The 15,084-nt window shown below is 39.2% G+C and overlaps 2 protein-coding genes across 2 annotated transcripts; both read right to left on the bottom strand.

The window, feature by feature from the left end:
• Positions 1–1,557: 1,557 nt before the first annotated feature.
• LOC103210551 (olfactory receptor 5AN1-like) lies at positions 1,558–2,496 on the bottom strand. The gene has a single exon (XM_007956466.1). The coding sequence runs from the start codon at positions 2,494–2,496 to the stop codon at positions 1,558–1,560; it is 939 nt and encodes a 312-aa protein (XP_007954657.1).
• A 7,338-nt stretch (positions 2,497–9,834) lies between these two features.
• LOC103210550 (olfactory receptor 5A1-like) lies at positions 9,835–10,797 on the bottom strand. Its single transcript, XM_007956465.2, has one exon. The coding sequence runs from the start codon at positions 10,795–10,797 to the stop codon at positions 9,835–9,837; it is 963 nt and encodes a 320-aa protein (XP_007954656.2).
• Between the last annotated feature and the right edge of the window lie 4,287 nt (positions 10,798–15,084).

The raw sequence follows: 15,084 nt of genomic DNA, 5'->3' as shown, positions 1-15,084 counted from the left end.
CACCATAAAAAATTTAATAGAATAGAAATAATACAAAATATACTCTCAGAACACAACTGATTTAAACTATAAATCAATAAAAGCAATAGCTAGAAAATAACCAAATATTTGGAAGATTAAAAAGCACATTTCTGAATAGCACAAGGGTCAAAAGAAGAGTCTCAAGAAAAGTGAAATACATAGAGAGAGAGAGAGAGAGCTGAATGAAAATTTGTGAGCTTCAGTAAAAGCAGTGCGTAAGGGGATAGTTAGAGCACTAAATGCAGAGGATACTTAGAGCACTAAATGCAGAGTCGGAAGTAAATGGCACTGAAGGGACCCATGCTTCCTGCTGTCCCTCTTCAGGATTCAAATCACTTTACCTTTTTTTAGGCTGTATCTGTCAAAGACAAAGATATGGTCAAAAATTCTCAAGAGAACAGTGCTAAGAGAGGTTTTAGGCACAATTTAGCTACTTTAGGTTGTTGGTTTTTCCAGGAGGAAGAACCAGACCAACTGTATAGATTTGTGTCTGTTTAAAGGTACATCTCCCCTCTATGTTCATTCTGTTCTGGTCATAAACAAACACTACTAATAATAGTTATCACTGTGATTGTAATGTCCTTCATCAGAATGTACGAGAGACAAAGTTCTGGGCTCCTGGAGTCTTCTGAAGGCATCTCTGAGATTGAGGAGGTCTCAATCTCAGAAGGAAAGAGAGGCAAAAAAGCTGTTTCACAAATATTTCTAGATAGATTCATGAATGATGGGGCTAATCCAGCCACATGGAGAAAATAATGAACCTCCAGGTTGAAGACACTGTGTTTCTATGACACCAAGTCAGCTGTTGCTCCATGTTGGCATATTATCTGTGTCATATTAAGCATTTTGTATAAAAACAATCAACACCAGAATCAACATCAATGGAAGCAGCAGTCACGACATCAGACGACTTATTAAATTGGGTAAATCTGCTGCAAAAGACCTCTTCGAAGTACTGAAGAACAAAGACATCTCCTTGAAGGCCAAGGTGCACTTAACCCAAGCCATGGTATTTGCAATCACCTCTTAAGCACATGAAAGCTGGACAATGAATAAGGAAGACCAAAGAAGAGTTGATGCTTTTGAGTTGTACTGCTGGAGAAGAATGCTGAGAGTACCATGGACTGCTAAAAAAACTAACAAATCTGTCCTAGAACAAGTGCAGCCAGAATGCTGCTTGGAAGCAAGAATGGCCAGATGTCATCTCACCTACTTTGGTCATGCCCTCAGAAGGAACCATTCTCTGGAGAAGGATATTATGCTTGGTAAAGTGGAGGGTCAACGAAAAAGGGGAAGTCCTGCAACAAGATAGATTGACACAGTGGCTGCAACAATGGGCTCAGGTATAGCAAGGATCGTAAGCATGGCATAGGACCAGGCAGGGTTTCATTCTGTTGTACGTAAGGTGGCTGTGAGTCAGAGATGACTCAACGGCACCTAACACCACCACCAACAATGTCATAACTATGTACACATTTTATGGGTTAAGGTACTTCTAACAGTGTGAATCTGTCCGAAATCTCAGAATCTGTGAATTTAGCAGTGCCCTCTCTTCTTTTGCAACCTCTCCAAGGCATCTTTGATCTCCTTGTTCCTCAGGCTGTAAATCAGGGGATTCAACAAGGGAATCACCATAGTGTAGAAGATGGATGCAAATCTGTCAAAGTTCAAGGAGCTACCAGAGCTGGAACTCAAATAGACAAAAATGCTTGGGGTATAAAAGAGGGAAACAGCTGTGAGGCGGGAAGCACAGGTGTTGAAAGCTTTGGACCTGCCTTGAGCTGATGTGATCTTCATGATGGTAATGATAATAGAGCAGTAGGATATCGTGATGACTAGAACATTTGCTATCCCAAAAATCATTGTGAATACAGCAGTCATGACTTGTATGAACAAAGTGTCAGAGCAGGACAAGGTTAACAGTTGGGGCATGTCACAGAAGAAGTGGTTGACAACATTAGGCCCACAGAAGTGGAGCTGAAGCAAGGTGCATAATTGGGATAAAGAAGCAGAAAGTGCAGCCATATAGACTCCCAACATCATCTGAACACAGCTTGTGGGTGACATGATGGATGAGTAGACCAGTGGATTACGAATGGCAGCATACCGATCATAAGCCATGGTTGTCAAAAGGCAAGACTCACTCAGTCCCATGGTTGAAAAGATGAAGTTTTGAACAATGCAGCCCACAACGGTGATTATTTCCTGCTCTTGGAAGAAGCTGGAGAGCATCTTGGGAACAGTGGAAGTAACATAGGAGATATCTATGAAGGACAGGTTACTAAGGAAGAAGTACATGGGAGTATGGAGATGGGAATCTATCCTTAGTAAGACAAGGAGGCCCAGGTTCCAGGTTAGAGTTATAACGTAGATCCCCAGGAATATAGCAAAGAGCACTGCTGTGAGTCTGGGAAAATCTGAGAATCCCAATAGGATGAAGTACGTGATCTCTGTAAGGTTTCCTTCCCCAGTCATTGGCCTGGTGCCCCTGAAATCAATGGTGACAAGAGAATACATTGTTGACTCAAGTAAAATGAGAGCATTTTCACACGTCAACCTTTTCTTCCACTGAGCACTGGTAAAGGGGAAATGCTTCACTCTCTTTGTGGTAGAAAGAACTCTCAGCTTTTCACCTTAAGTTAGTCAAGGTGTAGTTGCTCACCTTCCCATTTAACTCAAGGAGTCTCAAGAGAATGAAAAAAGACTCTTTCAAATGAGTGGCAACTTTGAAAAAGTGCTATAGAAATGCAGTGATTATTATACGTAAGTGCAGATCATTGATTAAAATAGAAGTAATTTTAAAGATCCCTGATAATTCATTCCATGATTGATGTGTATAATAATAAAAGTATAAATGATATCTTCCCAGAATAAATTTGAAATAACCTTTCTGTTCTGGATTATTTTCTAGATAGATTTGAATAATTTCCTCCTTTAACCTAAAGAAAAGTTATGTGTCTTTTTCAAAACAGTTTCTCAAATTTTTACAAATGTATGTAGCACAACATCACTAAACTGGACTTATATAAAAACAAAATTTACAATTTTGGTAATATTTTGATAGGCCAAAAGTGTGTGTTCCCAATAAGGTTATGGAATCAGTCTCTCATGGAGGCCTTCATACTAAGGATTCCAAAGGGAAGTGAATACAGCTCACTATTGGTTTCAACTATTATCTCAGTTTTAGGGAATATTTCCTTTTGGGAAACAGCATAGTACTGTGGTTAAGAGTTTTGGTTTTGACAATCAATTAGGATACAGAATGGAAAATACAAATTCTCAGGTAAGTTAGCCAAGGTGAGTTAATTTCCTTGAAAATATAAATTCTCACAAACAATATCCCCAAAACAGTAACATAATTGGTCAACTGGGTAAAAATAAGCCCAACAATTGATCATGAGTTGCACTAAAATTTTTCTTTTGTTAAGACATTTCAGTGAGAGAGACAGTCATAATGAAATGCAGTCTTTGTAACCCATCATTCCCAGAAAAGAATAAGTAATTGTTAGTTGTGTCTCTTACCCATGATAAAACATATTCTGAAAATTTCATGTGTTAAAATTTGGTAAGTGAGAAGATAAAGAAAAAAGCTCTGGATGCATCCACTCTCTTTGATGAACTTCTTTGTACGACTCACCATTGCCCAAGATAATTTGAAGAAAATTTAACTGATGTGAATAATGATCAGATCTCTAGCTAATCAAAACAGTTTTCAACATTGTTCTAATAACAACACAGTCAGGTTCCTAGGTCTAGGTTGATGCTCAGTAGAAAATCATGTAAAGAAACCCAGGAAAGTTTGTGAATGAAGAACAGTACAAGTAAAGGGAAATTAAAAGAGACATTTAGACCAATACTACCTGTGCTAGAGTTGGATGTCTCTAGTGTCTTCAGATTCCCAAGGTCTCTAAAGATGACAATGAAGAACAGTTTTAAGTATTTCAAAAGACCTAATGGAATGGTACATGAGTACTTTGGGGTCAACTCATAGTTATAACATTATATAGTGACTCCATATGCTTATTGCTACTGAGAAATTGGGAGCTCTGGTAGCATAGTGCCTAAGGCATTTGACTGCTAACCAGAAAGCTGGCAGTTCAAACCCACCAGCTATTCCTTGGAAGGAAGATGGGGCAATCTACTTCCATAGTGATACTGCCTCGGAAACCCAAGGAGGGGTCGCTATGAGTTGGGTCCGACTTGATGGCACATAACAACAACAACAACTGAGAAATTATGAACCAATGTAGTATATATAAATGGAATTTAAATGAATTGTTACTGTCAAAACCGAATACTCAAGGGAACAATTAAATTTAAAAAGGTCTGTGGGGTGGAAAAAGTTGAGAAACTCAGACCTGCATGTTTTGATCTTAGGAAATCCTCCTGAAAACCAGCTAATTGTCATTTTTTATTCAGTTCTGAATCATTGACTTTGACAATGCATTTAGCTTAACAAGCACTGTTTTATTTAATTCTAGATGATCCTATTATCCCCCTTTTACAGGTGAAAAACAGAAAGTAATAGAGTTCAAGGTCATATACTTAAGAAATTACAGAACTAGAATTCAACCATCACACCACCCCAGAGCAATGCCTGAAATTTTACATTTGAGGCTATTCTTATCACCAAAGGTTAGAAAACTAACAAAGATTCATAGAGAATTTGGGCAAGAAGAAAGAGAACCTGAGAAAAGTTCTGAGTGCAGGGTGTGAGAGTGATGGAGAAGGAGGGAATGCAGTCTACGTAACCCAGAATATGAGGGACTGAGGACCATTAATCCTGTCCCAGGTAGATCCTTAGGAGAATCACATGGATACTGAAGATAGGGCAGAATCCTCTGGTCTCTCTAAGTTCTATCCTATGACTTTGACCCAGATACCTCAAGAACACAAAATTCTTACAAAAGGTTAAAAATGCTTATTTCTTTTCAAAAGCAATCTTCCAAGTGGACCATATTATACTCTAATATCTTTGCTGGTCCATGAAATTGGTTGTCCATGCACATACAGCAAGAGATATGTCCACAACTGGGCATCCTTTTAAATAGGGCAGAAAGGAAAGGAGACAAGCCAACTAGAGGGAGGAAATTCTCCAGGAAATGCTCTCTGGTGTATGGTTGTCATGGAGTTTTGGTCTCTGCTGATTTTATGCACCACTTTGCCATGTCTCTGCTGAATCCACTTCCCACTTCCCTGGATCCTACCATGACTCATGACTACAAGATTTTCTTAATGATTTTGAAAGCATTTGGGCCACAAAAAACCTAGGGATCATCTAGTCTAATACCCTCATTTTTTTTTTCTTTTCAAATAAAATGGACCCAACAACCTCAGAGTCCTTGGCTCTAACATGGAGAAACCACCACCTTCATGACAGTATCCCTGTAAGAATTAGATTACTCTCAATTTTTGGATGAAGAACCTGACAACAGAGAAGCTAAGGGATTTGCTCAAGATGACACAGATAGTTGGTAATGAATCTTAATATCAATAAATCATTTAAGACTACATCTCCTTGCGTACTAAACATTTTCATTGTTGATGCATACATAAATTTTCAAATATATGGCCTGAATCAATCATCACAGAAGCCCAGGAGGCAGATCGGCCTGTGTTCCTATGCAGAAGAGAGGACACCAAGGCATTAAGGAACACAATGACAGTAATTCATGATGGTGACCACTTGTCCGTCAGTTTGCTGTACTGTGGTGGCTTGCGTGTTGCTGTGAAGCTGACAGCTTTGCCATCAGTATTGGATACACCTGCAGGGTCAGCCATGGGGAACAGGTTTCAGTGGCACTTCCAGACTAAGACAGACTAGGAAGAAGGACAGGGCCACCCACTTCTGAAAAAAAAGAAAACGGCCACTGAAAACCTTATGAACACCAGTGAAACATTGTCTGATATATTACTTTATGGATAACAGTGAAACTTTGGCTGATACAGTGCCGAAAGATGAGCCCCTCAAAACATGGCTGGGGAGGAGCTGCCCCCTCAAAGTAGAGTCAACCATACTGATCTTGATGGAGTAATCTTCTCAGGACTTTCATTTGCTAATGTGGCACAACTCAAATTGAGAAGAAACAGCTGTAAATATTCATTAATAATCAGAATGTGGAATGTACAAAGTATGAATCTAAGAAATTGGGAGTTGTCAAATATGAAATGGAACGCATAAAGGTTGCTATCTTAGGCATTAGTGAGCTGAAATGGACTGGTATTGGCCATTTTGAATCACAGAATCACACGGTCTACTGTTCCAGGAATGACAAATTAAAAAAGAGTGGTGTCACATTCGTTGTCGAAAAGAACATTTCAAGATCTATCCTGAAGTACAGTGCTCTCAGGAATTGATGGACCACCCACTGAGATGTTTCAACAAACAGTTTCAAGGCTGGACATACTAACTCGTTTATCTAAGAAATTTGGAAGACAGCTACCTGGCCATCTGACTGCAAAAGATCTATATTCGTGCCCATTTCAAAGAAGGAGGATCCTAAAGAATATGGAAATTATCAAACCATATCACTAATATCACACACAAGTAAAATTTTGTTGAAGACAATTCAAAAATGTTCCAGCAGTACATTGACAGGGAATTTCCAGAAAATTCAATTCGGAAGAGGGCATGGAATGAGGGATATCATTGCAGCTGTCAGATCGATCTTGCCTGAAAGCACAGAATACCAGAAATATGCTTACCTGTTCTTTGACTGTACAAAGGCATTTCACTGTGTGGGTCATAACAAATCATGGATAACATTGCAAAGAATGGAAATTGCAGAACACTTCCTTGTGTTCATGAGGAATCTGGACATAGAGCAAGAAACAGTCATTCCAACAGAACAAAAGGATACTGCATGGTTTAAAATAAGGAAGGTGTGAGTCAGGGTTTTATCCTTTCACCACACTTACTAATCTTCTGTTGCTAATATCTCCTTACCATCAGTCTCATCCTAGTCTTCATCAGGTGCTCCCTGGTTAGTTCTGACTCATAGCAACCCCACTGTCAACAGAACAAAACACTGTCCAGTGCTGTGCCATCCTCACAATCACTCGCTGTGTTTGAGCCCACTGGTGCAGCCACTGCAGCGATCCATCTTGTGGAGGGTCTTCCTCTTTGGCTGACCCTTTCCTTTACCAAGCATGGTGTCTTTACCCAGGGACTGATAGATAACTTTGGTTATAAGTTAGCCTGATGTCCAAAGTATGTGAGACGAAGTCTGCTATCCTCGCATCTAAGGAACATTCTGGCTGTACTTCTTGCAAGATAGATTTGTTAGTTCTTCTGGTAGTCCATAGTATATGAAATATTCTTTGACAACACCAAAATTCAAAGGCATCGATTCTTCAGTCTTTCTTATTCATTGTCCAGCTTTCACTGAAAAGTCCATGGCTTGTATCAAGTGCCCCTTACTCCTCAAAGTGACATCTTTGCTTTTTAACCCTTTAAAGTGGTCTTTCACAGCATATTTTTCCAATGCAATATATCGCTTGATTTCTTGTTTGCTGCTAATATGGGCGTTGATTGTGGATCCAAATAAAATAACCATTCCCACAAACATTATTTTTTGAAAGAGAATTCTACTCTGCCAGTTACTAGGGACGTATAGATGATTGAGACAAGGTTCCATTCATGGAAAACAGAAAGAAGCTTAAGGTCCCACTTTTGGTTTAATTTCCTACAGCCATTCTTACTTCTAGGTAGAAATGGATGTGGTGGGAGCAAGGAGTTCATTATTTTAACTCTTGATAATAGGTTATTATATATATTGTTTCCCTGATAAAAACTGTAATGCCTTAATCCTTTAAACTGAACTTCTTAGGTTTTGAAGAAATAACACCAAGAGTATGGAATTCAGGAACAGTGGCAGATTGATGAAAAAAAAGTCTTTTTGGTCAAATGAACCATTTACTATACAAATCACACTTTATGAGATTTGAGCTAGATCATTGTTGCCTACAGCGTGGGAAGCCTTAATATGCCCAAACATTCCATCTCTAAAGTGAGGGTTTTAATTTCTATCCTCTCAACCTCACACAGGAATAGAAAAAAACAAACCTTTGCAATAAAACTTTATGAAGTGTAACGTGTTGTATTCACACTAATATAATATGTATGAGACTCAGTCTATGAAATCTAGTCTGAAAGAAATATCTGACTTTAAAATTTTCTTTAAATTCTTTCCACTGGACTCTGAGTCTCTGAGTTTTGTGACTCTCCTGTTTCCTTGTTAAACCGAAGGTCCTAGAATCAGGAGAAGGTGCAGCTTTCTGAGACTCAGGGCCTGTTTTCCTGGCCAAGCCAAGAAAGCTTTCATTTTCACAGTTTTCCGTGGGAGTTCTTGTAGCATAAAATGGCTAAGGCACTTGACGGCTAACCAGAAGGCTGGCGGTTCAAACCCACCAGCCACTCCTCAGAAGGAAGGTTGGGCAATCTACTTCTATAGAGATACCGCCTCAGAAACCCAAGGAGGGGTCAGTATGAGTCGGGTCCAACTCGACGGCACATAACAACAACACCATAGAGCATGCTGCAGGCCCACCTACGCCCAGGCACTGCTGACTTTTACCTTCTTTCTAGCATCCAGGAGTCTTCCCAACCCTTGACCTGGAAAGTGCCCCTTCCCTCCCACCTTTCAGATCTCCCATATCTTTTTCACAGTTCACTTCCTTCCACTAGATTGAGAAGTAAGATGGAAGGAATAAGGTTCTTTGGAAATAAACCCAGCCAAATATCAATTTCTCTCTTTTTCACCTTATCTCTTGGCTTAGAACCAAAGTTATAAAGTGTTCCTTTAAAACTTATTTTCAATTTTTCATATATTTTATTTTTATTGGAACATAAATAAATGTTGAATAATTAGTAATAAATAAAGAAATGAAGATAATCTGTGAAGGAAAGAACACGCCCTCCAGCTCATTCATTCTATCTTGTTGTGTTAGAAGGCTGGTTCAGTTTCAAATTTCAATCAAAATGATTTGTTTTCTCTTTTAAAGATTTCATCTTGTTTTCTTCCTAAATATGGATGCCAAATGTTGAAGTATCTTATTTCATTGTACTCTCAAAGACTCTCTCCTTTAAACATATTAACCATATTGATTTCAAATTAATGCTGAATAATCTAAATACCTGTAGTTTTATAGGAGCTCTGGTAGCACAGTGCCTAAAGCACTTGACTGCTAACCAGAAGGCTGGCAGTTCAAACCCACCAGCCACTCCTCAGAAGGAAGATGGGGCAATCTACTTCTGTAGTGATACTGCCTCAGAAACCCAAAGAGGGGTCGCTATGAGTCGGGTCCAACTCGATAGCAAACAACAACAACAACAACATAGTTTTATGGCTCTGATTCCATAATTTGAGTTATTGATAACTGTTGTTTGTAGTGCCTTGTTTGCACATCTGTTCAGTGATTTTTCATTACGAGTTCATGATCTTTTGAACTTTATCTGTGGGAATCCTTTGAATTAGCAAAACTCTGTAGCCTTGAGGCACGTCATTTCTGGACATATAATATCTACTTGTACTTCTTACTTGGAATTCTACGTGTACTTCTCAAAGCATAATCATCTTTTAGGGGTTTTTAGCTATCTGAATTCTAATTATACAAACGGATTTTTTAAGCTCTATTTAACTTAACTCAGGTTACTTGTTGATGGCAGTTAAACACAAAATTTCCAGAAAATAAAGAGAGGTAAATGTTTTTACCTCTCTCTGTCTAGTTATTCATGTGACCTGTGTAAGGTCACTTACAATTTTTACCTCCATCTTCCTCACAGGGATAATAATACCTGCCCAAATATTATTCTTACTGAGGTAAGCTTGTTGCCTTCTTTATAAGCCTCTTGAAGGCTGATTTGATCTCCTTGTTCCTCAGACTATAGATCAGAGGGTTTAACATGGGGATTATGAGGGCATAAAAGACTGATAGCACCTTGTTTTGCTTCATGGAGTGACCAGATGTGGGACACATGTACACAGAGAGGGCGGTGCCATAGAAGAGTGTCACAGATGCCAGGTGGGCTGCACAGGTATTGAAGGCCTTGGCACTACCTCTGCCCGAGGATATCTTCAGGATGGAAGCAGCAATGAAACCATAGGATAAGACAATAACAAGCAAAGACCCAAAGCCAACAAAAATAGCCACCAGAAGAAGAGACGTTTGGCAGATGAAGGGATCGGAGCAAGACAAGGTAATGATCTGAGGCACGTCACAGAAGAAATGTTGAATGATGTTTGGCCCACAGTAGTAAAGATGAAAGCAAGAGACTGCTTCAAATAAACTGCTAAGGAAACCACTCATATAGGCCCCAGCAACCATCTTCCTACAGAGGCCAGGAGCCATGATGGCTGAGTACTGCAGAGGCCTGCCAATGGCAACGTATCGGTCGTAGGCCATGGTGGCCAAGAGGCAGCACTCAGTCAGAGCCATCCAGGCCCCAACAAAATACTGAGTGGCACAGGCAATGAAAGGAATTGTTTTTTCACTTTTTAGGAAGTCTGAAAGCATCTTTGGGCTAATTGAAGAAGAATAGCAGATGTCTATAAATGACAGGAAACTGAGAAAAAAGTACATGGGTGTGTGCAGGTGGAAGTCCATCCTGATTAAGAGGATGAGATCCAGGTTCCAGACAAAGGTCACAATGTAGATTCCTAGGAATATTGGAAAGAGGATGAGCTGTAGCTCTTTTTCATCTGAGAGACCCAGGAGGACAAACGTAGTCACAGAGGAGTGGTTTCCACTCTGTTCCATGGACCTGCTTGCTTCCATCTGCTGAAGAAAGGATAAGAGAAGGAAATGGTTTTATTCTTAAAACAGAGAAAAAAAAACGACTCAACACTTTTTTTTCAGTCTTGCATCTGGCTAATTTTACAACATTTAATTACTGACATTGAGTTAATACAATCACATTCCATATACAATCATCAGCCTTATCTGAAAAATCCTCTTGGATATATATTATCATTCTTTCTTTGGGGACAAAAGGCCTTCAAAAGCTATCATTAGTTATTTTCTCCTAAAATGTCTTCATTGCATATTTTCCCATACCACTTTTGCAAATATGTGAGACTTTGGAGACAGGTCAAATTAGGAAAATTGTGTCTTTTCTTTCTATAGTGAAACAAAAAGATTCTACTTGAATATTGCTCTGCTGTTAACTCAATAGGAGCTCAGGTGGCATAGTGCCTAAGGCATTTGACTGCTGACCAGAAGGCTGGCAGTTCAAACCCACCAGCCACTTCCCAGAAAGAAGGTTGGGCAATCTACTTCTGCACTGATACCCCCTCGGAAACCCAAGGAGGGGTCGCTATGAGTTGGATCTGACTCCACAGCAGTGGTTGCGTTCTTTGTTATTAACTCAATGATTGGAGAAACTCTTGAATATGCACAAGGAACCTAGAGTAGGTGCTACTTAATATCTCCTTGAGAGCTAGACTTTAATTAATCTCTAATGAAAGACTGGATAATTCTATAGTAGCCTCTCTGCTTCTATGACACATGCAGAGATTTAAGAATCACGTAGCAGGAAGGTGAAAAGAGAGTCACTCAGAAGAAACAGCAGCTTGAAAATGGATGTGACATAATGAAAACGGTGATTCTAATAAGGCTCTTGAGAAATGAAGCAATACAAGATTCAGAGAGCTCTGAAACTCCCTTTCTTGCTGGTACAGATTCTTCTTTCCTCAAATCAGAAATGCTTAAGAGTCTGATTGTCTAGGACAGTAATTATTGATCTTCTATGTGTCCTTTTGAAATTCTGTGGAAAGTCAAGTTTCTCTGCCCAACAAAATACAGCTACTTACCACCTGTACATAGAGTGGTTTTGGACTTTCAGTCACCCTGAAGTCTTATTTGTGGTTCCCAGGTTAGAGACTTCTACTGGGAAGACTGACTCAACTGTTATAAGATTCATGCTTAAATAATAGCCATGGATTCGGAAGCTTGGGCAGGATTTAGGGAGTTTTGTTTTGTTTAGGTTTTCTTTCCTTCACATGGGACTCTGTCTAGAGAAACAAAGTAGTAAGTCTTCAAACAAACAGTAACTAACCAAAGGAGTATTTTTGCCTCAGGAACTATATACGCCCTTCAAGATGTTATAGCTGTAATTTTCTCTAGGGTATTATTAAAACCTCTCCCAAGAAAAGCATATTTTTCTTCAGCTGAGCTCAAATTAGTGAAAAAATAATGAAATACTTGAAACGTAGGAAGCAACGGCCAAATGAAGCCTGGGAGCTGTGTATAAGGGTAGAAAGTAGGCAACGTGGAGATTTTGTGGAGAAAGACTAGGTATTAAGGGAATAAAATATTTCTATGAAGTACAAATATTTGCTAGCATTAGCTACTCGAAACACTTTCCTTCTCTCTGACCATCGCCCGTCACCTTGTTTCAAAAATGAAGAAAAAGAGACAATCCCCTTGAAAGCATAAGGTCATGCGTAGGAAAGTAAGGTCAAAGGTCATCCCTAGGAAAGCAAGGTCAAAAGGCTCAGTTTCCTAAATCAGATCAGTTGTTCCTGCCTGGTACCCCTTTTGCAGAAAGATTCTGACGTGGTGGAGGAATTAATTAGCAAAGAAAGTCAAGATGTCTGATATTAGCATGTCAGGGGAGAGTGGTAACAGATAGCCAATGCATTTACCATCCAGACTCGGGAGCTGTCCCTCCATAAAGAGACCGAATGGAGGCAAAATCTTGTGGGAAGAGAACAGAAGATCATGTGCATCATCATTATTAATATCATCGTCATCATCACTAACAATCAAGACAACAAAGAGAGGCACTGAGCATCTGTGATCCATACTTCTGCTCTCCTTGTGAGCATGAAGACCAGCACAGCTTCCTCTAATGTTCATTCTTAATATTGCTTCTCTCTTATTTTTTTCTCTTCTATATCTCTCTCTGGAATCCCAACTGGACGCCTATTGGACCCTCTCATTATATTCTCCATATCTCTGAAATATCCATTTATTTGTACTTCTATACTATGTTCCGTTCCAGTTTTACAAATATGCCCTCCAGCTCATTCATTCTATCTTAAGTTGTGTTAGAAGGCTGGTTAACCCATTCACTGATTTCAAATTTCAATCAAAATTATTTGTTTTCTCTTTAGAAGGCTTCATCTTGTTTTATTTCCTAAATATGTGTGCCAAATGTTAAAGTATCCTATTTCATTGTACTCTCAAAAACTCTCTCCTTTAAACATATTAACCATATTGATTTAAAATTAATGTTGAATAATCTAAATACCTATAGTTTTGTAGCTCTGATTCCATAATTTGAGTTATTGCTAACTGTTGTTGTAGGGCCTGGTTTACATGTCTGTTCAGTGATTTTTCATCACGAGTTCATGATCATTGGAACTTTATTGTGGGAATCCTTTGAATTAGCAAAACTCTGTAGCTTTGAGGCATTCAAGAGGGGGCTGTCCATAAAGGGTTAGTCCAAATCACTCCAAGTAAGTAGTGGTGGGAGATAGAAAAGTCATGTATATTCTCAGGGTGTTCTAGGAAGTGTGTGATGAAAACGAAATGTTCTTGGAGAGAACTTTGTACAAGGATGGTCTTCTGGAAGAAGGTAAGAAACTGATAGGAAGAAAGAGCTGTTTCTGGAACATCCATTAGTCACGTCTAACTCTGTGTACAAAAGCTCAGCTTCGTTTCCCGAGCGCAAGCTGTACTTTCACTCTTGTGCTCTCCAGCTCAAGTTGCTTTTCTTCAATAAACCTCCTGTTCTTCAAGCCCAAACAAAATGCAAAAGTTTCTTCTTTGACACATAGAAACTTTCGTTTAAAATATATTCCTTTACAAATGATTTAGATTATTTCTCTCTGGTACTTTAATAGTCATACTGGTCCAGAATACCTTTGAACACAATTTTTTACTTGCAATATTTTGGGGTCTCAACAGTGGTTAGACCTCCTATCTACATGAATACAAATATGGAGTGAGGAATTAGCAATGGATTTTTTTTCTTTTTCTTTTTTTTCTGCTCTTCCTAACCTAAGGCTGAGAATGGTGTGCACATCACTGTCTCACTCTGTGGGGTAGGTGTTTTTCTAGTTCATCTCTGAGAGTCTCATCCTTTGGGAGCCCTACTCTCTGTGGAATGGAATATTTTCTCCAATCAAACCTCACACATGGCTTTTCTCCCCTCCCTTTAAAACACACGCCATTAAATCTCAGTCCTGACACTCTCAAGGTGTAATACAGTCCTACTGGGAAAATGCTGACCCAACTCATACCTCCCCAGATGAGTGTTTTCTTGTCTTTTCTGTACTTTGAAGATATTATTTGGTTTCTCACTGGTTGAGCCATGAAGAAAAAAAAACAATGTGTTACAGATGTTGTCTTCTCAGCGGTTTGTCCAAACATATAGTCCAATGAGTTTATAAACAATATCTCTATGAAAATCTTGATCACCCCAGTTTATTCCTGGCCACTTAAAAAAAAAAGCTTGTTAAATTTGCTTATTATTTTTTATTCCAAATATGATTGAATTTATTTTAAAATCAAGGTATGAGGTATCTAACATTAATGAGAGCTTGTTAAGTTCCGAGTGTTTGTCTGAATCCTTCGGTGTTTTATGGCATTTTAGTTTATCCCTACATGACGTGTATACATACTGCTTCTATTTTATGGATAAAGTGACTGTGTAGCTTACGGTGGTAATCAGGCACAGGTCACGCAGCAGAACTGGGATTTGGGTCCAGGCAGTCTAGCCCCAGAGCCACACCTTTAACAAGTCCAGCCCAGTGTCTCTCAGAAGTGTAACAATGGCTTCATTAACCTTATTTCTAAACAATTCTCAAGTCTGAAGCACTGCATTTTATGGCTTGGAGGATGCAAAGGAGGTAGTAAGTGGTGGAAAGCCCAAGAATAGAGTTGAGAGATGTGTGCATAAAGACATAATGAAAGGAAAGGGATGGTTTGTGGCATAAGACACAGAGAGAGAGAGCACGTCCTGTGGGTAACCACAGACTAGATGTGGTCCGGAAGTCATGGATCGAGGATGGCCCTTGCATTTTCTCTGTAAGAATTTCTCACAGAAAGTCTCTAGAA

Source organism: Orycteropus afer, unplaced genomic scaffold, assembly GCF_000298275.1.
Source record: "Orycteropus afer afer isolate SDZICR_OR568_19922 unplaced genomic scaffold, OryAfe1.0 scaffold00622, whole genome shotgun sequence".
Classification (NCBI taxonomy): Eukaryota; Metazoa; Chordata; class Mammalia; order Tubulidentata; family Orycteropodidae; genus Orycteropus; species Orycteropus afer.
This window is presented reverse-complemented; position numbering and strand designations above follow the sequence as displayed.